Source organism: Amphiura filiformis, chromosome 7 (genome assembly GCF_039555335.1).
Source record: "Amphiura filiformis chromosome 7, Afil_fr2py, whole genome shotgun sequence".
Lineage (NCBI taxonomy): Eukaryota > Metazoa > Echinodermata > Ophiuroidea > Amphilepidida > Amphiuridae > Amphiura > Amphiura filiformis.
The window spans coordinates 40,461,051-40,488,718 of NC_092634.1; the positions used below are offsets into that span (position 1 = coordinate 40,461,051).

At 35.9% G+C, this 27,668-nt stretch overlaps 1 protein-coding gene across 1 annotated transcript; it reads right to left on the reverse strand.

The window, feature by feature from the left end:
- Nucleotides 1-1,487: 1,487 nt before the first annotated feature.
- Nucleotides 1,488-6,265, reverse strand: LOC140157159 (CMP-N-acetylneuraminate-poly-alpha-2,8-sialyltransferase-like). Its single transcript, XM_072180249.1, has 5 exons — nucleotides 6,136-6,265; nucleotides 3,540-3,652; nucleotides 3,287-3,409; nucleotides 2,502-3,029; nucleotides 1,488-1,995 (listed from the first exon to the last, which is right to left on the reverse strand). Exons 1-5 carry the CDS (start codon nucleotides 6,217-6,219, stop codon nucleotides 1,689-1,691), a joined length of 1,155 nt encoding a protein of 384 aa, XP_072036350.1. The 5' UTR covers nucleotides 6,220-6,265; the 3' UTR covers nucleotides 1,488-1,688.
- Between the last annotated feature and the right edge of the window lie 21,403 nt (nucleotides 6,266-27,668).

A 27,668-nucleotide genomic window follows, 5' to 3' on the forward strand; every position in this document is an offset into this window, starting at 1 on the left:
GTGGCAGTATTCAAACATACATTCGGTCATATCAAATATTGAGTTTGTTTTGGTTTTCATTTTGGTCACGTGGTTTCCTATTATCCTGCCTAAGCTCTTTAGTGATGTCATTATCCATATCTATGTTTGTACCCTTTGTTAGAAACTTATAATTTGTAACAAGCCGTTTCAGTTTTCATTTGAGTTTGTTATATAACTGTGCGACCACTGGAAATCAGAGAGAATGATGAATATCTCCGTAATTTTTGGTTTCTAAAGAAGCCAATTGTAAGGCTTGCACTTGAATATGTGTGTTGAAAGAACATGATAGCTCATGATAGTCGTTAGCGAACGTGTTGACAAACAACCGTGCGTTTTGAAACAAAAAAACTGACAAAAATTCAGATTTTATATATGCAGAATAAAAAAATGATAGCTGCTCTCATTCCAAAACACTCGGGTCACGCAACATAACACGATACTATAGTGCGGTTTAGACACTGGTGGAGGCAGTCTAAATGAGATGACGTACCAGGCTCCGACATCTACAGAGGTCAGTCACCAGGCTCATTGTCAATAGCCTTAGTCGGATGTCCCTCGGCCCATTATGCGTCTCAAAACTATTAAACAGGTCGAAACAAAATAGCCATGCGTGGCTGTTGAAGAACAAGTGGATTCGATCTACCATTATGGCGATTTCTGCCATGAAGACATCGGGGCGATGACACTGTGCGAAGTGGTTTTCAGTTTCGGACTAGCGCAGTGGTTTTCATTTTCTGACTAGCGGCGTGTCGGATTGGCAGAGTGTATATTAGATTCGGAATAGGGGCGTGTCGGACTGATCAGGCGGCGGATGACATGATCGAGCCGGCAACTTGTGAAACCGCCCGGGCGCGCCCGGGCGCGCCCGGCCGTATGGCATTTTCCAATATAGTCGGTTAGTTTTGTGGGGTTCATTATCGAACCCCAACGGTTTTAGCTTGTATTTATATTATTTATCAATTTCAAAATAATCCCATTCAATTACACGGTTGACGATGAAAATTTACTGAATTTAGAGAATGCAATGCGGCCACCACCTGGGACTGATGCAGTGCATCTCAGATTCGGACAAGCGGCGTGTCGGACTAGCGGAGTGTATATTCAACAACTTTTACCCCGCAACTTTCTACTCCTCAGATTTAGCGTGTACAAGGTTATCAGGTAGTCATCACATGTCAAATGAATAAACTTGGCCAAAATGGAACGTGTGTAGAGGCAAAATTCTGTAAGTCCAGTTCTACATCAAAAGGGGTCATCTGCGATCAAATGGAGTAAGGCTTGTTGGAATTTTCATTGGACTTGATGAAAACAACCCATACATGTTTACACCATATCACTTAGCTATTACTCAGCGATGTCTTACACGGTTCCTGAAGAGGTTCATCAGGTCTGTTAATTAATCAGCTGTTTAGAGTTTATTTGTCAAGACCAAGTGAAAAACTTACGTTTCTCAAAGCATTCTAGCTTTCTCAAAGCATTGATGATGTTATTGATCCATCTGCTTGGAGCGGGAAACTTGACCGGATGTTTTGGTTTTCCCGGAAGTAGTACTCCTGTCTCCAGCGGTGGTCTTGAGCAGAGGATCAAAGATGTGACTTAGAACAGAGACGAGGGCACGTTCTTTAGCAGAAAAACGTAAGTTTTCACTTGGTCTTGACAAATAAACTCTAAACAGCTACACGGTTCCTGTTTGTCTGTTTTAAAGATGGACTCACACGTGCACACTTATCAGTAACCAGCCTTATAACACCCTGCTCATGAAGCGCACTAAGTCTAACATATTCCTTGGGCATTCTATGCTGATTGGTTGTAAAATTGAATTCAACATCTTCATAGTAATGGTATTTAATACTATTATTATAACGGTCTATATGAAATGGATAAAAACCATAGAGAGATATCTTGTCGCAAAATGGTACCGCTGTCGTAAAAAGATACAATCCAGAACTGCTTGGTTTCCCAGTGCGCCAAAACCTAAATAAGTGAGTAGAAAGAGAAAAGAAGAAATAGAAGAACGGCAATATTGTAATGTCTCCTTTGGCTGAAGTTTTTTATGCGAAGGTTTGTCTCATAAAAAACACCAAATAGCACCTAGTTGAATAACATTTTAATTTGTGGCCCTCCACATAAGTTTTCTATCCTAACTTGACCCTACTGAAGGGCCAATCCTGGTTGGTTCTCACCTTGCATAATTATAATCTTCATCAACTTGACTATTTTAAACCTATATAGTAAGTTATATCTGGCCAACTAACTCCACTTAAAGAAAGTTACACAGGGGTGGTTTGGCAAAATGTATCCAGATTTGATGATGATTCATGTTACACAGAATTGTCTCTATTTATTTTTAAAATGTCTAAATCATGCTTCTTTATTAATCTTTGTCACATCAAACTGACTTCTACCTCATAATAGCCCCTGCGAAAAAATGTGATTACACTTCTAGCATGTCTAGGGTTTACACAGCCATGGGTACTTACTTTGAGGCCAATCCCAAGACAGATTCCAACGCATAGCCCACTTGGAAATATATGGAAAGAGATTGACTCTTATTAACGACTTCTTTGAATTTCCGTCTGCTGGCAACAGTCGCAAGAGGATACCACAAAATCGACCCATCTAAATCTCTCAGTCTTTGTATCGCCATTTCTCTACTTTTAATTGATGTGTTTGTTTTGGATGCACTCATGAACCTTTTAGCCAACTGTAACGTTGCAGCATGGTTGATTGTTGTTATACTTTGCTTTTGCCCAACATCTTTTTCAAATCCTCTCAGATCAGGTAGATTTGTTCGCATCACAAAATCGTGGGCATCAATCTCATCCCCACAGCCACTGTCCAGTAATATGCCACTACTGCCGATAACGGCACACGTAGATTGTGGCGATATACCGTGAGTTCTGTTCACTTTTGTAGGGTTATTGGTGAAATGCATGTTTTCAGCGTCCACCGCGGGATCATAAATGAGAAGTTCCTTACTTATATTGTACACGGCTGTCACACGTTGCCTACACGAATTAAAAACATGGTTAATGTAAGTAGTTATTTTACCTGTTTAGACATAATAATATCCACATACTAGGATCAGCAAAAGGGCTTCAAATTGGCAAATGAAAAAAAACAAAACAAAAACAAAAAACCGTGGAGCAAGCTGTAATTACTTATTCATTGCTCCGTGCCTATTTTGCAACAATTCCGGTTTGGGCAAAATACCAGAGTTGTGAATATATAAACCGCTGGATCAATCCACATCACACAGTATTACCTGAATGTTAAGAAAGCCATCTTGTTCCATTTCCTGAAAAGACCACTGTGTTCGTCATTGGATTGTGTAATAGTGCTATTCCATTCAAAACCAACCTGCTGGAGTGTTATATTTTCAAAGGTCCTGCCAAACAAAGAAAATATAGGTATGTTTTTTAATAATAAAATTGTCTGACCTACTAATTATAAGTGTAACATTTCTCTATTTTACACACTGTTTAATGTTTTAATTTAATAATATAATATCAACCTACCTTCCATTCGTTTCACTTTTGTTAACGCCATCATCTGCATTGGGCATCTGAGCACGTTTAGGGACCTCGATATCTATTTGCAGATCAGCCAATGGTACAAAGTCTTTTAAAACCTAAACACCAATGTAAAATTAAATACCCCATTAACTAATGGCGCTATGGGCTCCCTTGACATAACTGGAGTCTTAGACACAAACTAAAAGTGCCTCCCATAAAAATCCCACCAGCAGATAAGGGTACATACCCTTAATTCTTGTTAAGATTTTTGGAGGAGATCTATTTGTACATAAAATTTACCCAGGTGCGCCAATAGGCGAAATTTTACGGTATATGTATCTACGTCAATTACACATTTGTTTTCAATCTCTATACACAGTTTTCTTACTTTTGCTAATCTTTGATGATACAAACAAAGAACAAGTGTATATAGTGTTTTATAGTTGAACCATGTACAGGGTATTAGCGATAATAGAGATTTGTAGAGCAAAGCGTTTTGAGGAAAAAATGTATATTTACATATTTAAGAGCTTTAATCCACCAAGATAGATTTATTGTTCAAATTTGTGGCAAAATACAAAATCATCCATTTCTTCATTATTGTGTCAATCACAGTACACTAACACAGCCAGATTCCTGTTTAATATACAGGAACCTGAAATATTGATGTTCCGTCCGTGGAGAAAATTAAGAGCGACAGGCTAATTGGGTGTGTACGTTAAAACGGACGAGTCCCTCTGAATCATGAGACAATTTGGCTACTTTCCCATTGAAAACCAGACAGATTGAGAATTTTTAATGAAAAAACGCGGGTTTTTCGTAGTCACAGAAATAGACTTTTAACTTTCATATCCCGAGCGCGCGTGGAGCATAAGTTTTTTTTGCACCGTAAACACACACAGACCAAAGACTGAAGAGCCAGTGGGAAATTAACCGCTGAATTGCCGTGTCTGAGAAGTGTGTAAACTAGTAATTAGGCAGGTGCGCGAAAGTTTTTCATATGTTTATAAGTCTAAAATTATGAGACAACTGTATATTTTGGTCTTGAAATGCTAAGATTGTTTTCATATTATGACATTGTTTTAAAATTGTCTAAGCAGATTGATGCCATGCCTACTGAAGTGTTTCTAGACACAAAACCATTCATATTACATGCAGATATCTGAATGCATATCAGTATAGAGGCCATGCAGCCGAAAGTGCTATACTTAACGATTAGGTTGAGGGCTGTGGTAGCAACGTCTGCACAGTAATTTTTGTGGGACATAAGAGCACATCAGACATATCGAATTGTATTCTGAATATGAGGAATCTCCTTCTGATATCAAATAATTTTGATTTTTTGAAATTGGCGATATAATACAAATTTTATGGCAAGTTATTAAAAATTGATTTTTTTTGTTTTTCATATTTAACAGTCCTCGAAGTAAAATTTATAAATCTAATGATACAACCATCACTACAGATAAAGTGCTCAACTAACATGACTAAAAAGGAGCGGAGATATATTTAAATGTACTGAATCCTCAGTCGAATGAGAGCACAAGCAAAATATACTTGGCTAGCTAGGCCAAAAACACAGCATGAAACTAATTAAAGTGTCTATATAAGGCATAACATAAAAGAAGATTTAAAGTGATTAATAAATCTAATGATATGTACTTAAAAAGTGTATGTAGCTGGGAGGAAAAGCCCATGATCATTTGAAAATTTTGATATTTCGCATTCAAGATACACATTTTTTCCCAAAAAGATCTAAAATTTTTAGTAGGTGTTTTGGGGAAAAAATCTATATCTTCAACACGAAAGGTCAAAATAATGATCGTCAACTTTAAGCAAAAAGCCTGATATAAATAATAATAATAATATTGAATGGCTTATTTTCGTGTGATACATGAAAATATTGCACTCGTTAGAAAAATATTGCACTCGTCTTTCTATCTTGTGGAATATTTTCTTGTATCACACTCAAAGCCATTCAATATTATATAACTGTTACACAGTAGTGCTTGCAAAGAAAAATACCCGAAATTCAAAGTTGCAGTTTACTATGGTTTACAGCAACCAACTTGTTATTACGCAGCATTGGCACGTAAAACCCTCCATTATCTTCGCGTTGACTTCAAATCAATACAAATAGCTGCAACTTTTGCATTCGGGTATTTTTCTTTTAAACACTGCTGTGTTGTTAATATTGAACATTATTATGTTTTGATGAATCCAAGTGTGTGAAAATATTGGATCCAAAACATAATAATGTTAAAATTGGATGCTTTACGCCCAATATTTTATTGGTCACTTCGAGTTTTAAAATTTCGAGTTTTAAAATATTGGACTCGACTGAGTCTCGTCCAATATTTTAAAACTCGTAGCTCGACCAATAAATCTGGGCTCAATCGATCCAATTTTATATCAAAGTTGGACGAATGGGGTATCAAAATGCGCGTAAATAAATCATTCTTCTTTCTGTGTTGCAATATTGTGCAAACAATTATTAGTTCTGAAGCTATCGGCATATTTTTAACAGTTGTGTTAGTTTTTGTACAGTCTTTATAAATAGTGTACACAAAGACTACACGGTATTACTTCATATACTTACAAAAATAATTGCTGGAAGTACAAGCAAACAGCATGTGAATACACACGCACGTCTAAAAAGTCGTCTTCTGGTCTTCAGAGCCATCGTATAACCCGGCGTCACAGCTATTATTCAAGTACAAAAAAGATAGTGTCCATTGATAATCAAAATACAGCTAATCTTATTTACAGTGTTAACCCTAGAACCAAGAAGGGGTGTACACCCCCCTAAGATTTTTATCCGTCATAACAATAAACATGTTTGACTTCCTTTAGGCGACGAAAAAAGAAACCCTGTTCTACGGGCGGACGGACATTTCAAGTAGAGTCGGTCGGTCGGCCCATTTTGTTTGTTTTGGAAATGACCCTATAATTTTAAATTCTGATATCAAAATACAGGAGTCTGTTAAGTATCTTGGGGTGAGATTGGATCAAACGTTATCCATGTCCAGTCACATCAGTGAAGTTTGTAGTTCATCATTTTTGTCTTTGAGACGTATTGGGTGTATTCGGCCTTATCTGTCTGATAGAGCTACATCATGTCTTGTCAACTCAATTATAACATCACGTCTTGACGTCTGTAACTCGTCCTTAACTGGTATCACCACTGACCAACTTAAGGTAGCTGTGTACTCTCAGATACGCATGTAGTTAAAGTGCCATAACTTTGTAATTATTCACGTAAGACATGTAAAAGTATACATTTTTATAAAGGCAAGACATCAATGAATCTCAATATAAGTACAGTTTTGGTGTAAAAACAACAATTATGAAGAAATTCACAAAAAGTGAATTTTGGCAATTTTGTTCGGTACATCATAACAAAAAACACTCTTTCTAAAAAATTTCGTTTTGCTTTTTTCTTAATCTTGAGGCTCCATTCCAAAAACGTTTTTTTTTAGTTTTTTGATATTGGCCTTATTTTTGGAGATATTGACCATATAAGGCATCAAAATGAACTTTTAAAATTCACAACCGCCTATTTGCACAAAATGATGCCTAAAATTGGAAATAGACCAAAATGTAAAAAAATGAGAAAACTGTTTCTTAAGTCAATCATGCTTTTTATGATGAGCATAATTGCTTACCTGTAGATGCTGTATTTATTGAGTTATCGTGTACCTAATTCGTCATTTTACCGAGAAAATGAACATTGAAATAAAGGCCGTTGAAGTTTGAAGTGGTCACATTTTGCACTTTGGTCGAAGCTTACAGGAGAATGCGGCAGTTCTTGTTTTTCTACCTTACATTACGTGAACATCGGGTAAATCCACAGCCCCTTGAGAAGTTTGGGCGAAATCTATTCATATCTTGATGTTTAAATCGGGGGAAAGAACTTGAAAAAAAAATCACATTTTATCAGCTAAAACGGAGCCATTTGACCGCCAGGTTTTTGTGAAATCAGTGCTTCCGTGGTGTTTCCATAAGATGCGCCACGCATGCAGATAAGCGTCGCGTATGCGTAGCGTATCTGTGCGTTACCAAATTGAGCGATACGCAACGCGATGCGTTATTGCGCGCGTGTACCCTGCTGGTACAACAAAGATTTTCTTTCCTTTTAAATTTCAAACACGAGTGGAATAGTGAAATAAAATCCTTAAAATATTGCAGTTGGAGTTTATAAATCTGGATTTTCATTCCTTGTATTTATAAAAAACATAACAAAGTACAAACATATAAAAAAACCTCAATTTCGCGAAAGAAACAATGTCTAGAGTACACAGCCGCGTTAAGGGAAGTAGAATGGGCTAGGTCCAAGACCCCTCCAAAGATTTTTCCAAAGCAATTTTTTGCCTTATTTTGTTTAAGTGGATCATAAACTATCAGGTCAGCCAGATAAAATTATAAATTTACTTTTTGAAATGCGAATTTGAGGGGAATTTCATCTCTTTCAATTAAAAACGAAATTTATGGCAGCATTGGCTTTCTATACATAGTCTCCTCTGCAACCAGTTTGGTTACGCTCCCTCTGCTTGCCGCTGATGTGGAGACTATGAGCAAAAATTCAGCTGTGTTGTGGCTGTACTGATACCCGTAAAGCATCATCGGCTATTCTGTCTAAATTCTAGTGAAATTCATCCACCAATATTACTTTTCGATCATGGAGAAAGAAAGAGTCTTTTGAAGTAAGTACTTCTACAAATATCAAAGTGTGACGTGTTTTCAGTTAAGCTTATAGTACATGTATAGCATGCTTAATTATACATGTATGATGTAGTAGGTATGAAAGGTGAATTCAAATTTGCCATCAAACTGCATCATTTCATATATCAAATTAAAGCCATTGAGTAAAGAAAGCCAAAACTGAAAACCTTTTTGTCATAGCACTTTTTGTAGCAAAGTTACATATTGTCAAAGATTGAATTTCATCAAAAAGATTCAGCTAACAAAACAGCATTTCTGTGGTGTTTCTAGATCTTAGTCTCATGATGATAGCAGCTTTTCTATGTGGAACTGCTATCAAAATCCCTCTAAAATTACATGTGCGAGTGTCTCATCACCATAAAAATCATTTGGGTCAGTGAAGTATAGACAACATATTTATGTAGGTTTCCTTGACCTAGCTGTTCTTTTACATTTCTAAGTAAATATCTATTGTGTTTGGGCGCACCTTTGTTCCATAACCATTAGGGTATAGGACATTTTTTGTTTTTGATATAGCCCCCGAATGAAATGTATTTAATTATGTTTGTACTCACTCAGGTAGCATTGTGTGTGAATTTTACATCCGAACTAGAGGCTATTCTTTTTTTTATGGGCATTTTAGTGTCTAAAATGGCCCAAAATGAGGGTTTTCAATATTGCCGTCCATTTCTAATCGTCACCCCATAGGCTCTACATGTAAAATAAAAAGGCTCGTAAAAAATTAATAGCCTCTAGTTCGGATGTAAAATTCACACCAAATGCTTTTTGAGTGATTACAAAGATAATTAAATACTTTTCATTCGGGGGCTATGTGGAATTTTTTTTTATGTATTCCTTGTACAATGACATTTCACAATAAAATGTCCATTGGAAACAAAGGTGGGGCCCTGGTCAAGGCGAATTTGGCGGACAAGCAAATGTGTTAACTAAGGTTTGCCTCTCATACCTGTACCTACTTATAGGGAGCGATCGTTATTTACGACAGGGGGGATGGGCATTTTGAGGTGGTACCCAAAATTTTTTGGGGATCTTGAGGGGGAACACAAATTTTTTTTGTTGAACCAAGAGGGGGAAATCTTGTTAAAGACCCATTCAGTGATCCCAGCGTAAGTGTACACAAATGAAAATGATTTATAAATAAATTGCTTAAAAGTCAAGGATAAGGGGGGGTCCCAAAAATACAGGGGGCATAGAATTTTCAGCAAAAATAGGGGGGTTATAATTTTTTAACACCCAAAATAGGGGGGTTATAGAATTATTATGGGCTGGTGACTCAAAATTTTCGCTCGCATTCTATAACTTTGTAATCAAAATGTGCGTACAATCTATGCAAATTTTTAAGCGCTCCGCGCGCCTTCTTTACGCTTGCGATAACAATTTTAACACGCTCCGCACACTTTCTCCGTGTCATAGTTCCAGCAACAAATAATTTTTCTTGAGTCTGTGTAGTTGGAAGGTGGGGGTCATGAAATTTTGACCCGCGATAGGGGGTCATAAAAAAAATTGCCCGCGATAGGGGGGTCATAAACAAATTGACTCTGGTCACCGACATATTTGGGATCCCCCCTTCCGAAGAAAATGCCAGCCCCCTTATCATGTGGTATTTTTGAAATGACAAATTTGGCAAAAAACGAAGAAAACGGCATTGCTGGAAGGCTGTGGAAGCCCCATTCAAATACATGTCGCTATAATTTAGAATTATAGATTCGTGTAAAATGTACATGGCTTTCGGCTGAACCACTCGCAGGCTATGTTTACATTTTTATCTATGACAATTAACAAAGGTACCAAAATCTGAATTAAGATTTTTTTTACGATCGTCCGGATGAGCAAATCACTGAATGGAGAAATTCGGGAAAACAAGGGGTAGGGGAATCTGGTTTAATTCCCATTCATGCAAGCTGCCAGTTCGAGGCTATCCCCGCACATAGTGCATGACCGAACCATGTAAGTAGCGTATTGGTTTGTACAGGGCCTTTCAGTTCAAGCTCGAGTTCAAGTCAATTTTCACAGAAAATACCAATTTGCTTTCTCTGATAAGAAATCCCCCTGCAAGAAATCAAACGTTAATTGTTTGATCAAGAGGTACCGTATTTATTTAATAAATTATGGCATGTTTTGTGATTTCCCCTATTAATTAGAAAGCCTAAGGTCATCGTCCCCTTCGTGTCCGAGGGGTGAGATGGAACAGCTAAATATCGCCAATTAAGCAACCAATGGGAAGAATGGATCTAAGTGAGAAATATCCCACCGTCAGGCCTTTATCCCGGCCTTTATCATATGGGTGTCTATCGTGCTACAGTGGGAATTTATTGTGTACCGGTACATTTTACAATTAGCCCAATCAGCATTGGAAGTTTGCAATGCATTGTGGGACAGTTTTGCATTGTTATGGCACTTGGGGTTTTGTGCGTACAAAAAATAATTAAAAATGTGTTACTAGAATTAAAACAAACCCAAAGATTTTGTTATTGTATACATGAATTATTTTATTATTTATAATGATAACATTATTACAATAATATAAATTAATTATTAATAATTACAGCAATTTCCCGATGCTCTTCCGCTACGTGTTTCATGACTGCTTATAGTCCAACTAGTGATTTAGTGAAGACTAGTATAGTACCGGTATTCTATAAAAAAAATGTCAGTATGATAACAGTCTGTGCTGACGAAACTAAGTTGGACATGGATAACTATGTTGTACTCAATGGGGGGAATCACAAAACATGTCACAAAATAACTAGTACCTCTTGGTAAAACAATTCAAACAGTTTGATTTCTAATATCAGGGAATAAATTCCTAATATTTACAAAAGGAATTTAAGCAAATTGGAGGTTTTACATGGAGAAACTTGAACTGAAAGGCCCTGTACAAACCAATAGGGATTTCACAAGGTGTCCCTTTTGACAGACTGAGAAATGGGGTAGAGCACTCGATGGAACAACATCGACTGAGAGAATAACATTTTCAGGAATTGATGGGGGGGAAGGAAAATGTAAAATTAGCATTGTTAGTAGTTTTCGGTCTTTTCCAACAGTGCTTGAGGAAAGGAGGGACCCTCTTTAAAAAAATTTTGAGATTCTGAGAGATGAACCTTTACAGAATTAGAACCTTGGGGATGGAACAGCCAAATGAAATCCTGGGAAAAAATTACCATTGTGATATTAGCGATCCATTGCAAGTTACTCAAGGCAATCAAAATCTACTAGTTAGTAATTGATGAAGCATGACACAGTGTAAAGCAATGGATGTTCAGAAGTAAACACAGCCGATCACGACAGGCGATCACATAAAAAATGTTGTTAAAATTGCACTTCAACTATTAGAATATTCAAACTAGGCAAGTTGCTCTAAAATATACAATTCATCCAAATCAAATCACTATTAATAGGGATGCCCACTCTCAATACAGTTTCCACTAGAACGATTTTTCATTTACTGTGTGCGTGCACTCACACACGTATTGTCTATGGAGAAACTGATCGATACAAGAAATCCCAGGCATGTTAAATGGCGTACATACTTGTTTTGATCCAAATGTAGGCCTATATCAGGGTGTTTCAAGAAATTCCTGATTCCACCAGAAAACATTCACCAAACTTTTTCCTGTTTGGTCAGTAAATAGAGAGGACCTTCCTGCATGAAGAGATCAGCCTTTTTTAATGAAAAATTTAATGAGATGAGAACTACAACAGGTTGAAGTGACACCATTCCGTGCATCAGGTGTTCAAACGCAATTATCTCCAAATTTGGAGTGAATCAGACAAGCAAACTTACATACTCATAAAATTTAACTATTTATGAAGACAAAATGTGTAGGATGTTAAGAAATTTAAGAATGTTTAAGCCTACCGCGGCCCATCTCAAATCATGCACTTCCCCGTGCACTTCTTACTACCATGTCCATTTCATAGGGAGTATAAAAACCGGGGACCATCATGGCTTCCATGCACACAGTGTATTGCTCAATGTAGTAAAGATAAACTTTGAGTTGGAGCAAATTTCTCAAAATTGGCAGTGATTAATGTTACCAAACTTATGCCATGATGAAATATAATAATTTTTGAAGATAAAATGTGCTGACCGTAAAAGATTGAACAATGTTTAAGACTACCGCCATTCATTTGAAATAATGCACTTATTGTTCATCTCCTCTATGGAGATATTTTCCATGGCGGCCATCTATGATCATGCTTGCGGTTTCACCAAACAAACCATGGGTTTTGAGGTCTTATATGTTTTGTTGTATGTCAACAAAATCGATTAAATTTCAGGATGATCTTATTTTCATGTTGTTATAAGCAAATATAATGTTCCAGATAACGCTAGTTAATAAATACATTAAGAAAAAGTACCTTAAAATTGCACTTTCTGTTAGTAATCCTTTTGGACTTTAACTTTTTAAAATGTTCTAGCAGCCCTATATAAAACCGTAACACTCAAAAGGCCATATCTCTGGAATGAAACGTCCGATTAAGATTATTTAAACGCCAAAATGTTTCTTTCATCAATTCCCAGCCAATAAGTTAGGTCTGAATCAATTTAAAAGTACTTCAATTTTTAGTGGACATGCCTACTATTAAATCAAAATCAACAAAGTTTGCACAAAATTAGCACAAAAAGTGGAAAATGTTTGTAATATTGGAGTTAAAAGTGGAGGGAGGGGCAAGAAAAATATTTTTGGGGAAAGTGCCGCATGTCCCCCCTAGTGCCACCACTGTTTAGAAGGTGATTTTATTCAGACATTTGATTGATTAATTAGTTGTACAGTTGTCATTCAAAAGTTTCTTTAGGTGTGGTTATTAGGGGAGGGGAACTGATTACGTGAATACAGTGGGCTACTTGTGTGACCTTGGCAGCTAAATAGCTAAATAAATTTGAGGAACATTTTAAACTTCCATTCAATCTTTTAGGGGCCTGTCATTTTCTTCGGAAAGGGGGCCCCACATTTACAAAAAGTCGGCATCAATACAATTGCGACCCATCTCGGCAACAACATTTTATGACCCCCACTACCAATACACCCTACCCCCCTAAAAAGGCTAACATTTTTGAACCCCGTATATTTGAGTCCCCCCTTCCGAAGAAAATGACAGCCCACAATTTTGCCAGTAAGTGTTATAATTATACAGAATTGTTTTACTGTTTTACTACTTCCAGATGGCAGAGCTTACTCCAGGCATGGCAGTGGTCAATGTGTTTCCAAGTATACTGGATATGGAGAAGACATAAATAGTTTGCAAAACTATAGAATGGATGATTTTTACAGTGGGGCAGAACAGGTTTAGATGTGATCAAACAAGACCATGAATGGCACACACTGACACTAGAAAGCCATTGTAGGTAAGAACAGTTATTCCAGTATTATATTTCTTTTTATGTTGCATGTCCAGTGGCGTAGCTATGGGGTTGTGGTGCCCAGGGCAAGGATACAAACTTTTCACAGCTTGTACCTCAATAGATACACTACAAAAAGAAACATTAATAACAGGTACCGGTATTTTATTTGGTTTATGTTGAGTTATATTTACACCTTTTTTAATCTATCATCATTTCAAAACCTGGTGCTCAGGGCCCGGGCCCAGGGCATGTGTCACCCCTGCCCCCTAGCTATGCCACTGCATGTCTCTGATTGCCATGGTTGCTTATCAAAACTGAGATAAATTTTGGCCCTTACTGGGATATGGCTTTTTTCTTTTGTGGATTGCAGTTAATACAAATAACTAGAAGCAAAATCAGTTGCTCCGGAACCAGGGAAGGTGGGTTGGGGTGGCACCCCCCAATTAAAGCGACACAGTATCTTAACTCCATTTGTGGTGAAAATGAGATTTTGATATGAAAATTAAGCTGTCAGTGCCTACTTTTAATGGACACAAAATCATATCTACATCATGGTTTGTATTTACACAGTACACTCAAACTAGTTATTTCATACCTGCCAACTGTCCCTATTTAATAGGGACTGTTCCTATTTTTACAGAAACAAATAGCATAAAAGAGAGCAATTTTACCATGTGTCCCTATTTTTTTTTTTTTTTTACTGCAGTAAGGTATAGAAAATTCAGGAATGTCCCTATTTTCAGATTTTTTTCTCACATTTGTCCCTATTTGTGAGGTCTTAGGGTTGGCAGGTATGCTATTTTGAGTTAAGATGTTGTGTTGCTGAGCCCTTGATTTCTTGTTGACAATTTAAAGATAACACATTGATTTGGAAATAGTGTTTTAGGAATTTCACAGAGGTATATATCAATAATAATTGTATTTTTGTTCTGTCCACAGCACGCACACTTCACACTTGCTTCAAAACTGGATGTGGATACTGTTACAAAAGCCGGCATCTTAAAAATAAGGAATACATTTACCATGTTTACAGGGGTTGCTATCCCACAAAACTTGGAGCTACTTTCCTCAAGCCACACCAAGCTTCACCACTTTCTTCTTCTTCTTCTTCTTGGATACCGCTTTACAATGATTAAGTTTGGATTTGTCAAATGAGCTACTAGGAGCAGCTTGAACTATTAAAAGCATTCATATGATCAAGGTTAAACTTGGCTTTTGCTTTCATCAGGCATCATCGTGAACTAATGATGGTGACAAATTGAACGCATGAATAGTGAGACAATGGAAAACCTTTTTGATGCATGTTTTATAAAGTGAAAGTTGACTTTACATTTGTGAGCAAAAGGTGAAAGTAAGCTGAGGTGAAGCTTGACCTCCAATAATGACAATATAAGTAGTTGAGGTGAACAACGTTGAATGCTTCAGGTTGGCTTAAACATGCTGAATGACCTTTACATTAAAGGCAACTGTTTTGTGAATTTATGGGCTGTCATTTCCTTCAGAAAGGTTCATGAATATACTTGGGGTCATAGAAATTGTATACCAAAGAATAGTGAGGGTCAATTTTTTTTTTATACCAAAAATAGGGAGATACCAAAAATAGGAAGGTTATAAAATTACTACAGTTTCTGTGAAAGAAGAACAGCACTTGTTTACATTTTGAAAGTGTGCACGGTGTAAACACAGAAGTAGGGTTCTGATTAGCTGATTCAATCATCTGACAATCATAACAACAGATGCGGTAATCTGATTGGCCAATTACGCATCAAAACGTTGGTTGGCACAAACAAAGCTCTGCATTATGTCCCTCATTAACGGGTGCTCGCATCAATCTGAGCAAGCTGCCATACTTCCGAGTGTAAGGGCATGTGACTATTAAACATTTTGGGTGCCGGACTGCCCTACATGCATATTTACACTCTCCACCACACATTTTGCACCATCTTTAGTTACAGTGACAAATGTTTCCGTACTGTGGTCACCTTTCCATCAAGCACACATTTCTTGACTTTGTTGGGAAAATTTGTTTCTGGTATGCGTGCAGAAGGGTGGTCATAAAAATATTCTGCCAAAAATTGGGGAGGGGGGTGCCACAAAATGTTGAGCCCACGATGGAGGGGGTTCATAAAAATTGACTCTGGTCACCAACATAATCATGACCCCTCCCTGCCCTCCTCTATTTACTAAAACCTAACTTTGAAGATGAACTTATATGTGTGAAAGTGAAACACTAAACCATATGATGACAAATCATAAACTATTTCTGAGTTTGATTGACAGTAAGTTTAATTCCAACTTTGCTGTTTTGTAATGTTGGCATATTTTATCAATGATGATCAGTAAAGCTATCTACTATAATAAAAAATCCCTTTAAAAGGGAAGGCCAGCCTCAATGCAGAAGAGGTCTTGTAAATAGTTTGGGTCACCGTGAAAGGCATTTTTTAGGATCACGCTTACATCCATGTTACATGACAGTCCACCAAACCACGAATAGTGAGAACATGCACACTGAAACAGCAAAAAACATTAACTCCTATAACTCCTGTCAACTCTTTAATTCATTACTCCAAATTGTTCTGTATTTTTGTCTTTACTGCTTTTTACCCATGCTTATTATGAAAATCAAGAAATACACTGCAGTTGTTAGTTAATTCGCTATGTAAACTCAACTTACATGCACATTTTATTTTAAAATGATTTTATATTATTTCGCAATGTATAGTTTACTATAAAGTAGATAGTGGCACGCACATGATAAAGGACTGATCATTCACTGCAATCTTCACTTTTAAACTGTATTTTTTGAATGTGTTGATTGTTAGTCCGAAACTCCTGCAAAGCTATATGGACATGGCATCTTACCTACTCCATTCTGTAATAGTCTGCATTGTGTGTTTTCTCAGTCTTCAATCATTTTGTTGAATGTAATTTTATGAATCAAATAAAAAGATAGAAAGTGGCCTCACTTTAGTTATGTGTCATTTTATAGTATTTATAATTTATAAAGTAAGACAATAATTTATTTATTTTCTATAAGTGCATGTCAAAATATGGTATATATTGTTCAATATTATAGCTAGCCCCTAAAAACTTTATTTTCCATCGGATTTTCCCGTTGAAAAGACAAAACTGATGTTAAAGATAGCAATAATATCATCAATAACATTTTGAGTCATTTTTATCCATAAAACGATACAGGATAGGATAGATAATTACTTTGACTTCAATGTGGTCCATATAATGAAGATTTTGATTCTACAACATTATTAGATCTGTTATCAACATATCAATTATGCACTCACAGGCAACCAAACATCATGCTATGCTCAGTAGTCCACTGATATGACCTCGTCCAGTGATCATTCCCCGCTAATTACTAATTGTTGACCATGTCATTTTTTTGATATGCTGATTGCTGAACAAGTGTATGTTAATATATGTGTAGGCCTAACCTATGATAACTTTTTAAGTCATAATTAATTCAAACATAACTTTGGCAAGACTCAATCGTTTTCGTTCGTTGAAACGGCAAAACATACTTTCTTTTCCTTGCAAATCGAATTAGCAGACATCAAAAACATTTCCACCACAAGAAGTAAAAAAAATAATTCATACCAATAGAAGAAGGCTATAATCTTAGCTAATCTTTAGTGTACACAAATCCCATCTAAGAATTAGATACCAGCCCTATGGGCTGGCGAAAATGAGTATATCCCTTGTTTGTTCCTATGCAGTATGAAACAATATAGCAATGCTCACAGGTGTATGGGTATGTATCACATTCACAGCCGTTGGTCTCTGCAAACCCAATTTAAACCAAATGTTGATAGTTTTTCATATTACATGAACAAGCAAGTGATAACTGATAATTGAGATAACGTGTCTGTAATCAGTTTAAAGGCCCTCTTTTTCTTCATTCAGATTGGAGATTTTGGTACTAGTATCAGTGAGAAGCCCATACATGTATTTTACAGTATTTTAGGTGACCTCAAGGATGAACAGATGATTTATTGTGGTATTTAACTGATTACATGTAATTGTGTCCCAGTTTAAAGAAGAAATAATACAAACAAACAGTTTTAGCTCTTATATTAATTCACAGGGAGCAACTGCAGTTTCAAAATATACACGAGTGCCCAGAAAGATGCGAATTAAGGGTCCTTTTCAGATAATGAACGCCAATCCCGTATTTTAATGATGCCGCTATTCACAAAGCGAGTTTCCATGGCATGTTTTGCATAAGGAACATAACCCTAACATAAATATTAGAAAATGATACACCGCATGATTTAGGAAGTGGAAAAAGTGCTGTGTTTTGAAACAAAGCACCAAAACGGAGCAATATCATAGTAAACATAAGAATAACAAAATGTACGTTGAATTGCCAAACAAAGTTCCAAAATGGAGCACTATAATAGATAACATAAGAATTAAAAATTCGATGCCGTATTTCCAAAGAAAGCATCGAAACGGAGCACTATAATAGGAAACATAAAAATTAAAAATTCCATGCCGTATTTCCAAAGAAAGCACCAAAACGGAGCACTATAATAGGAAACATAAGAATTAGAAATTTGATGCTGTGTTTCCAAACAAAGCACCAAAACGGAGCACTATAAAAGATAACATAAGAATAAAAAATTTCATGCTGTATTTGCAAACAAAGCACCAAAACACAGCACTATAATAGGAAACATAAGAATTAGAAATTTAATGCTGTGTTTCCAAACAAAGCACCAAAACGGAGCACTATAAAAGATAACATAAGAATTAAAAATTTCATGCTGTATTTGCAAACAAAGCACCAAAACGGAGCACTATAATAGATAACATAAAACTTAAAAATTCCATGCCGTATTTGCAAACAAAGCACCAAAACGGAGCATTATAATAGGAAACATACGAATTAGAAATTTGATGCTGTATTTCTAAACAAAGCACCGAAACGGAGCACTATAATTGATAACATGAGAAATAAAAAATCCCATGCCGTATTTGCAAACAAAGCACCAAAACGGAACACTATATATAATAGATAACATAAGAATTAATCATTTTATGCTGTATTTCCAAACAAAGCACCAAACACAGCACTATAATAGGAAACATAGGAATTAGAAATTTCATGTTGTATTTCCAAACAAAGCACCAAAACGGAGCACTATAAAAGATAACATAAGAATTAAAAATTTCATGCTGTATTTGCAAACAAAGCACCAAAACGGAGCACTATAATAGATAACATAAGAATTAAAAATTCCATGCCGTATTTGCAAACAAAGCACCAAAACGGAACACTATATATAATAGATAACATAAGAATTAATCATTTTATGCTGTATTTCCATTGGGGAGAAAAGTGAATTTCAAAGGTGTGGTGTGTGCAAAATCGACACATTTTGCAAAAAGTGGTAATTTATGTAATTTTGGGGGTTTTGCATCAAAAGTGTGTAGGAGGAAACTGGGAGAAGAAAATTATTGGGGTATGCTCCCTTATATTGTTTTTGCATGTTCCTCGTATCATGCTTCACAAGATAGTGTCTTGTTTAAAAAAAAATTATTTCGCCCCTTATGTCTTTCTTTATTTTATTCTTAATTAAATAAGTAATTAATTTTGTAGTGTGGGAAATGCTCCCTTATATTTTTTTCATGTTCCTCGTATCATGCTTGACAAGATAAGGTCTTGCTTTTTTATTTATTTCGCCCCTTATGTTTGTCTTTATTTTATTGTTTAATTAAATGATTAATAATGGTACCACTTACACACACGCATTGTTAATACTAGGCATGTCCACTAAAAATTGAAGTACTTTTAAATTGATTCAGACCTAACTTATTGGCTGGGAATTGATGAAAGAAACATTTTGGCGTTTAAATAATCTTAATCGGACGTTTCATTCCAGAGATATGGCCTTTTGAGTGTTACGGTTTTATATAGGGCTGCTAGAACATTTTAAAAAGTTAAAGTCCAAAAAGGATTACTAACAGAAAGTGCAATTTTAAGGTACTTTTTCTTAATGTATTTATTAACTAGCGTTATCTGGAACATTATATTTGCTTATAACAACATGAAAATAAGATCATCCTGAAAATTTAATCGATTTTGTTGACATACAACAAAAAATATAAGACCTCAAAACCCATGGTTTGTTTGGTGAAACCGCAAGCATGATCATAGATGGCCGCCATGGAAAATATCTCCATAGAGGAGATGAACAATAAGTGCATTATTTCAAATGAATGGCGGTAGTCTTAAACATTGTTCAATCTTTTACGGTCAGCACATTTTATCTTCAAAAATTATTATATTTCATCATGGCATAAGTTTGGTAACATTAATCACTGCCAATTTTGAGAAATTTGCTCCAACTCAAAGTTTATCTTTACTACATTGAGCAATACACTGTGTGCATGGAAGCCATGATGGTCCCCGGTTTTTATACTCCCTATGAAATGGACATGGTAGTAAGACATGCACGGGGAAGTGCATGATTTGAGATGGGCCGCAGTAGGCTTAAACATTCTTAAATTTCTTAACATCCTACACATTTTGTCTTCATAAATAGTTAAATTTTATGAGTATGTAAGTTTGCTTGTCTGATTCACTCCAAATTTGGAGATAATTGCGTTTGAACACCTGATGCACGGAATGGTGTCATTTCAACCTGTTGTAGTTCTCATCTCATTAAATTTTTCATTAAAAAAAGTTGATCTCTTCATGCAGGAAGGTCCTCTCTATTTACTGACCAAACAGGAAAAAGTTTGGTGAATGTTTTCTGGTGGAATCAGGAATTTCTTGAAACACCCTGATATAGGCCTACATTTGGATCAAAACAAGTATGTACGCCATTTAACATGCCTGGGATTTCTTGTATCGATCAGTTTCTCCATAGACAATACGTGTGTGAGTGCACGCACACAGTAAATGAAAAATCGTTCTAGTGGAAACTGTATTGAGAGTGGGCATCCCTATTAATACCCCAATGCATATGGGGTGTTCACAGATTTGGGGTCAAAGGTTATTAAAGGGTCACTTTCGGTCCGCTACGAAGTACCTTCAAAATGCCTCTTCTACCACGAAATAACACAACACATGCAATTAACCTTAGCCAGTGTCTATAGGGTGTTCACAAATTTTGGGTCAAAGATCTTTAAGAGGGCACTTCCGATCCAAAACTTAATACTTCAAATACCTCCTGCCACAATAGCATATCAGAGTGACACCACCTGCACACATGCATTGATAAGAGCCAGTGTCTATGGGGTATTCACATAATATGTGCTTATTATGTCCATAATTTGCATAACAAAACATGAAAATGTTAATTACAAAAATCAATACATAAAATTGCCTAACAATGACAATGGATCACAAACACCAGGTTGCCATTACAATTACCATTGCCATTACCCAGAGACTATGACCTGCTAATTAAGACATATCCATTTGTGATGAGCCGCCCACCCTTGAGGAAACGAGAGATGCCATCCAGAGCACGAAGAACGACAAAACTGCGGCGAAGTTATGGCCAACATCATACACAAATTCTTACATGCACCCCTTCTGAACCGTGGATCACCAATGCCATTGTTCCGTTACCAAAGGAATGATACCGCAACCTCATTACTAATATAACTACGAATGGATCACCCTGATGTCCAATGTTGTAAAAGTATACAACAAGATATTGTTGAGAAGAATAGAGCCCATATAGATCCGATATCCAATAATACAAGAGAACCAGGCCGGATTCCATCCATCCAGGAAGAAGTTGCTCACAACAGAGCAAATCCATATTCTCAAACGAATTATTGAAGCCTTCCATCAACTTCTAATATCCATCACATGTATCGACTTTTAAGAGGCTTTTGATTCAATCAACAGGAGTGTCATGTTTTCAATTCTTTGTTACTATAATATTCCAGAGCACTTGGCAACACCTTAGATATACCGGAGTACTGCAGGGGAGTATTCTGGCCCCATTCCTGTTTATCGTATTCATATACCACCTGCGAGCTCTGCGTTATCCATTATAATAACCATCGCAGCCAGGATCAACTCCTCGAGTTTCATACGGGTATAGAAGTAAGTTCATTGCCCAGGTAAGGGGCCGTCCATAATTTTCGCCAATTTCACTTACGTACAAAGCGTACGTAACTTTTTACCTCCCTCGAGTTACGTACAAATAAAATGGCGAAGATTATTTCCACGAGTAGGCCTACTACTAATAGCAAAATTGAGATGTTGGGTTGGGGTTGGGGTTGAGGTTAGAGTTTTAATAGGTTAAAGGTTCGATTAGGTTTAGGGTTAGGGCTATATTAGTGTTCCAGGAGGATAGTTGGTTCTGGATTAATGTTTTTACAGATAAGTTGAAAAATGCTGAAAAAACTTCCTTTTTAAACCATATTTTCATGAAAACGAAAGCCATCAATAAATTAAAATAATAGCTTAAAATACAGCCCGAATCTACACTAAATGGCTAATGCACTCCAAAAATCTGCTGAACATCCCCCGACTCTCTTTTCCACTAAGAACAACCGGGATCACATCATATATAGGGAGGAACCAGGGGAACATCCCTTTGGCATGTTTGGTGTATGTTCTTGCATTAAACTACGGGTTCCATGTCTTTTGACGCTGCCATTGATCCTAGCGCAGATAGAAAATACTTTTTTAAGCATTTTGGTGTGAAGCAAATTAAGCATAATGTAAAATAGGACCATGTGCATATTAGACTCAAAATTAAAGAGAAAATCATTATTTGTATGGCATGTTATAGAAATTGTTAAAACGAATTGAACAATTTTAGGTTAATTGGTTGTATCTTATGAATAAAATATTGGAAAATACCATAATTTTTCACTTTCATTTTTTGTTTTATTGCTCAAACAAATCGCCATTTTCTTACGTACACTTGCCCAGGATTTTTACCCCCTCCCCCTCTTACGTACGCTTTGTAAGCAAGTGAAAATGGCGAAAATTATGGACGGCCCCTAAGTTTCAACCTATTTCAACCACTTTTTAGAGAACTGATGCAGAATAGACAATTTGGAGGCTGGAACTCTAGCACTCGCGCACCAGAGTCTACAGCGCCTTACCTGATAACCGATTGAGCTGACTGGATTGATCCTGAATTACACGGGTCTACTGAAAAGCTACTGCTATTGACTTTACCACAATGTTTAAAATAATCAGGAAAAAGATACTCGAAAATAGGTATTCGTACTGATGCATACCCACTTGCAGTGTCAAAATTCACCAGTATATCAATAATCTTCAAGAAATGACGTTGAGAAGTTGAATGTAATTTGTAGCATAAATTAATATTTTAAGGACTATTTGAAATCCTGGTGTGATATTGAAAATATAAATTTCGTCAAACTTCCTTGTGTGTGATCATTTGAAAAACCTAATCAGGAAATCGATTATCCCACAATGCAGCGCGACGACGATATTTTATTTCGAATTTGATCATTATATAATCAATTTATGCATTTTCAATGGGGTACAAAGTTATTTACCTTTACCTGTTGCTACCTGAAATTCATTCGTTACCCTTTTTTAAACAAATTGCCTTTTAAAAATGCTTCTGTAAATTTTTGTGGGGTCAATAGGCGTGCGAAAAATCAGGAGCATTTGTAGTATTTAGAGGAAGAGCGGGTAGCTATAGTGAATTAATTCACTAAAGGCCACATGGCAAAAACGTCTCAAAATTAGCGGTTTTGGACCTATTGTTTGTTTGTTTGTTTACCCAGGTTGGTCCGTGAGGGACACATGCTAATCCATGGGAAATCCATGGACCGTTCCAAGCTCATACTATAAAAAGCACAAGCCTGGATAGCCAATGTAGGCTAATAAAATACATGCTGGCCTAGATAGCTTTGATAAACAAAGCAAGAAAAGGATGAAAATAGCAAGGAAAAGGAGAAAGGAGAGAAGGCCACTCCCAAACACAATTTTACTCTTAGCTTTTACTTCGTGAGAAAGGAAACTGGAATTCCAATCTCAAGCCCCGATGCAAAGGCTTTATTATAATGTTTTGTTGTAATGAGTCACATGATTATTTACGCTGTACAATTTTTATTTACTTCCTCACAGTTGCATGATGGGATTAGTCCTACATGAAATAACCTTTGACGGGATTCATTGACCTGTAACTTGAAAACACTTTGATTCTTGAATGGTTGGTAAACATTGTATGGTTCAAGTGTATTAATAGTAAATTACATAATGTAGCATACAGATCGACGCACAAAAATTAATGGGTACGCATAGTAGGCCTACTATACGAATTATTGTATTTTTGAACAATCAATTTTATTTGAGAGTGGTCGAAAAATATATTTGGAAGGGTACGTTAAAATAGAGAGAAATCAGACGCCACGTCAATGAAATAAAATCGGAGAAAATCCATGCATAATTGCATATCCCTATCTTTGCTTATTTTTATTTACAAAATAGAAAGGGGAATAATTATTGAACGGAATACGGTCCAATGTCACTTTTCAAACGCACCCTACGACAAACTACACATGTTTAGTGTCTAGACTTCAGGAAGTATTGATGGCACAAATTTTAGTTCATTACTTTTATTGTACTGAAGGTATATATACAAACGGGACTCCCAAAAACAGATACATCTTAATGAGCCTCGAACCTGGGACCTGAACTCCTTAAGAAAATTATCTTGGACCAGGACGGATCGGACCCTACTCTTTTCGAAACTGACCGTTGTCTGTGAATGGAACCGAGGCTTAACGTCGGCGCTTCGAAGGTCGGATCATTCTATTTGTTCGTGTACCCAATTTGATTGACGGACCCGCAGACGTGAACTACAATCGCGGACAAAATGGTTGGAACACTTTGATAGGGGTACTTCAAAGTTCAACCCCCCCCCCCACATTCCCCCCGGTCAATGTTGCCAGTTGTTTATTTAGTCAGGCATCCCAAGAGGCACCCAACATTGATTGGTGGGGAAGGGAGAGTTCTGAAGTAGTAGGAAACGGTTCAGACTTCACACCAAAGAAAACTAAATTTCAGTATGTCAAGTATAACGGAAATATTGTTCAAACAGTCCTACCTTTATACAAGTTTTCCAACTACTTTTGACCGGGATTGTAGTTTCTGTATTTCCGACTTTTACCGAGCTAGGTATATATCACAGACTCAATATAATATTAAACACAAAAGACACGAGTTATTTAATGCTTGTATATGGAAGATATTAATTTTATAAAAGCTTCAAAAAATTAAAAATTAAATAATACAAGAAATGAAATAAGTCACTGAAAGAACAAAATGTGCTATTTTAGCCAATCTGCAGGGGGAAAGCTAAAAAAATCACTCTTGCCAAGCGAAAAGGACGCCATTTGAAAACCGCACTTGATACAATAATGAAATGTGACACATTTAATAAAAATGCAAAGTTATCTCAGTTCATAACAAAATATGAAGATGAAATAATTATGTAAATTAGCTAATTATATCTAATTAAGTAGTCATGCTATTATTATGCAAATCAAGCAATTGTAACTTTCAAAATTTGTCACCTATTAAAACATCAGGACCTGTGCTTCAATAATTATCTGTCCGGGGTAGGTAATTTTGTCAAGGCAAAAGGGAGGCAAGAAGTTTTTGGCAAAAAAAGGCGAAATAGATTTTAGTACTCATTTATGGGGCACCTTTTAAAAATAAATACTGCCAGTATATAAAATACAGATTTATGTAAAATGTTTCGTTTGTCTTTTATACACGGCTTTCGGCTGAACTCCTAGCAGAATATGTTTGCACATCTATGACAATGACAAAGGTACCAAAATCTGATTTTGATGATTTTTACGATCGTCCGAATGAGCAAATCACTGAATGGGCCTTTAACATAGAAGGGTGGTTTATTTTAATACCCCCATTTGTCCAATGTCGTTCACTATTAACAACACAGTAGTGCTTTAAAAGATACCAGAATTTAAAAGTAGTGGGGGTATGCTCCATTATATTGTTTTTCATGTTCCTCGTATCATGCTTGACAAGATAAGGTCTTGCTTTTTATTTCTTTCGCCCCTTATGTTTTTCTTTATTTTATTGTTTGATTAAATGATTAATTAATTAATTAATTTTGTAGTGGGGTATGCTCCATTATATCTTTTTTTTCATGTTCCTCGTATCATGCTTGACAAGATAAGGTCTTTCTTTTTATTTATTTCACCCCTGATGTTTTTCTTTATTTTATTCTTAATTAAATAAGTAATTAATTTTGTAGTGGGAGGTAATGCTCCGTATGTTTTTTTTAGTGGGGGAAATGCTCCCTTATATTTTTTTCATGTTCCTCGTATCATGCTTGACAAGATAAGGTCTTGCTTTTTATTTATTTCGCCTCTTATGTTTTTCTTTATTTTATTTGTTTAATTAAATGATTAATTAATTCTGTAGTGGGGGTATGCTCCATTCTATTCATCTTCAATGACCCTAAGAAAGCCCCCTAAAGTCAAGAGTTACAGGTGGAAAACCAAAAGATTCAAGGAAAGCCCAGTTCAATACATGGCTGAACTCCTGAATCATGCTTAGTATTCTCCTGTCCATCTATTGATTTGGTTTGATTCATCTTTTGTGCGAATGGATGGATGGGAGGGGCTGGTATGATTTGGTAGCCCAAGCCCAAGTGCAATTCCCTCTCCTGTCATATTATTATATCTTTTTATTATGCCGTCACATTGATATTCTATAAGGTTGAGTTTTTGTGCAATGGTAAGTGTAGGAGTGCATCAGTGGATGCTGGTGTGTATGGGTATGGGAGGGGTGTGTGGTGGGGTGTGTGCAGGGGTGTGTTTGAGATATGGTGTTGGGGTGAGTTCGGTTGAGTATGAGCTACAGCTATTTATTAATTCTTTGATTGTACCTTTTAAAATTTTCAGTGAGTATGTATTGTGCAATAATTCAAGTTTTTTGTATGTATTTTATTATTATCTGCATTTCTTTATATAAATTTGATTGTAATTATTGTAATTCACCATGCAATTCAGCCATTTTGGCTGCTATTTGAGTGTTTTAATAAAATATACCTGAAATATACCTGAAATTATATTTTTTCATGTTCCTCGTATCATGCTTGACAAGATAAGGTCTTGCTTTTTATTTATTTCGCCCCTTATGTTTTTCTTTATTTTATTGTTTAATTAAATGATTAATTAATTAATTTTGTAGTGGGGGTATGCTCCATTATATTTTGTTCTTGTTCCTCGTATCATGCTTGACAATAAGGTCTTACTTTTTTAAATATTAATTTTGCCCTTTTGTTTTTTTTTTTTCTTTATTTTATTGTTTAATTTGAAATGATTAATTAATTTTGTAGTGGGGGTATGCTCCATTATATTTTTTTATGTTCCTCGTATCATGCTTGACAAGATATGGTCTTGCTTTTTATTTATTTCGCCCCTTGTGTTTTTTCTTTATTTTATTGTTTTATTAAATGATTAATTAATTAATTTTGTAGTGGGGGTATGCTCCATTATATCTTTTTTTCATGTTCCTCATATCATGCTTGACAAGATAAGGTCGTACTTTTTATTTATTTCGTCCCTTGTGATTTTCTTTATTTTATTTTTTATAAACGACGATGATGATGATAATGATGACGATGACGATGATGATGATGATGATGATGATGATGATGATGATGATGATGAACAAATCAAATCAAATCAAAGATGATAATGATGACGATGACGATGATGATGATGATGATGATGATGATGATGATGATGATGATGATTATACACAAACGAAAAAGAGGAACAAACATGCCTAGAATATAATATTATAATTAACATGGAAAAATTTGACCTCTTATCTACTCGCAAACTGAGATTATGCATATCTTATCTCTTCAATAAACATTGTAAAAGTCGATTTGGCCTTGGCACGGGCCCTTGCTGAAAATATGTCACATATTGTTCGGATTATAAAGACACCGTTTGTTGACCCTATAATGTTTGTGCACTCATAAATTGACCTCTGAGTGTATTGGGTATAAATGCATGATCTTCTATAACAACAGGTTAACTTT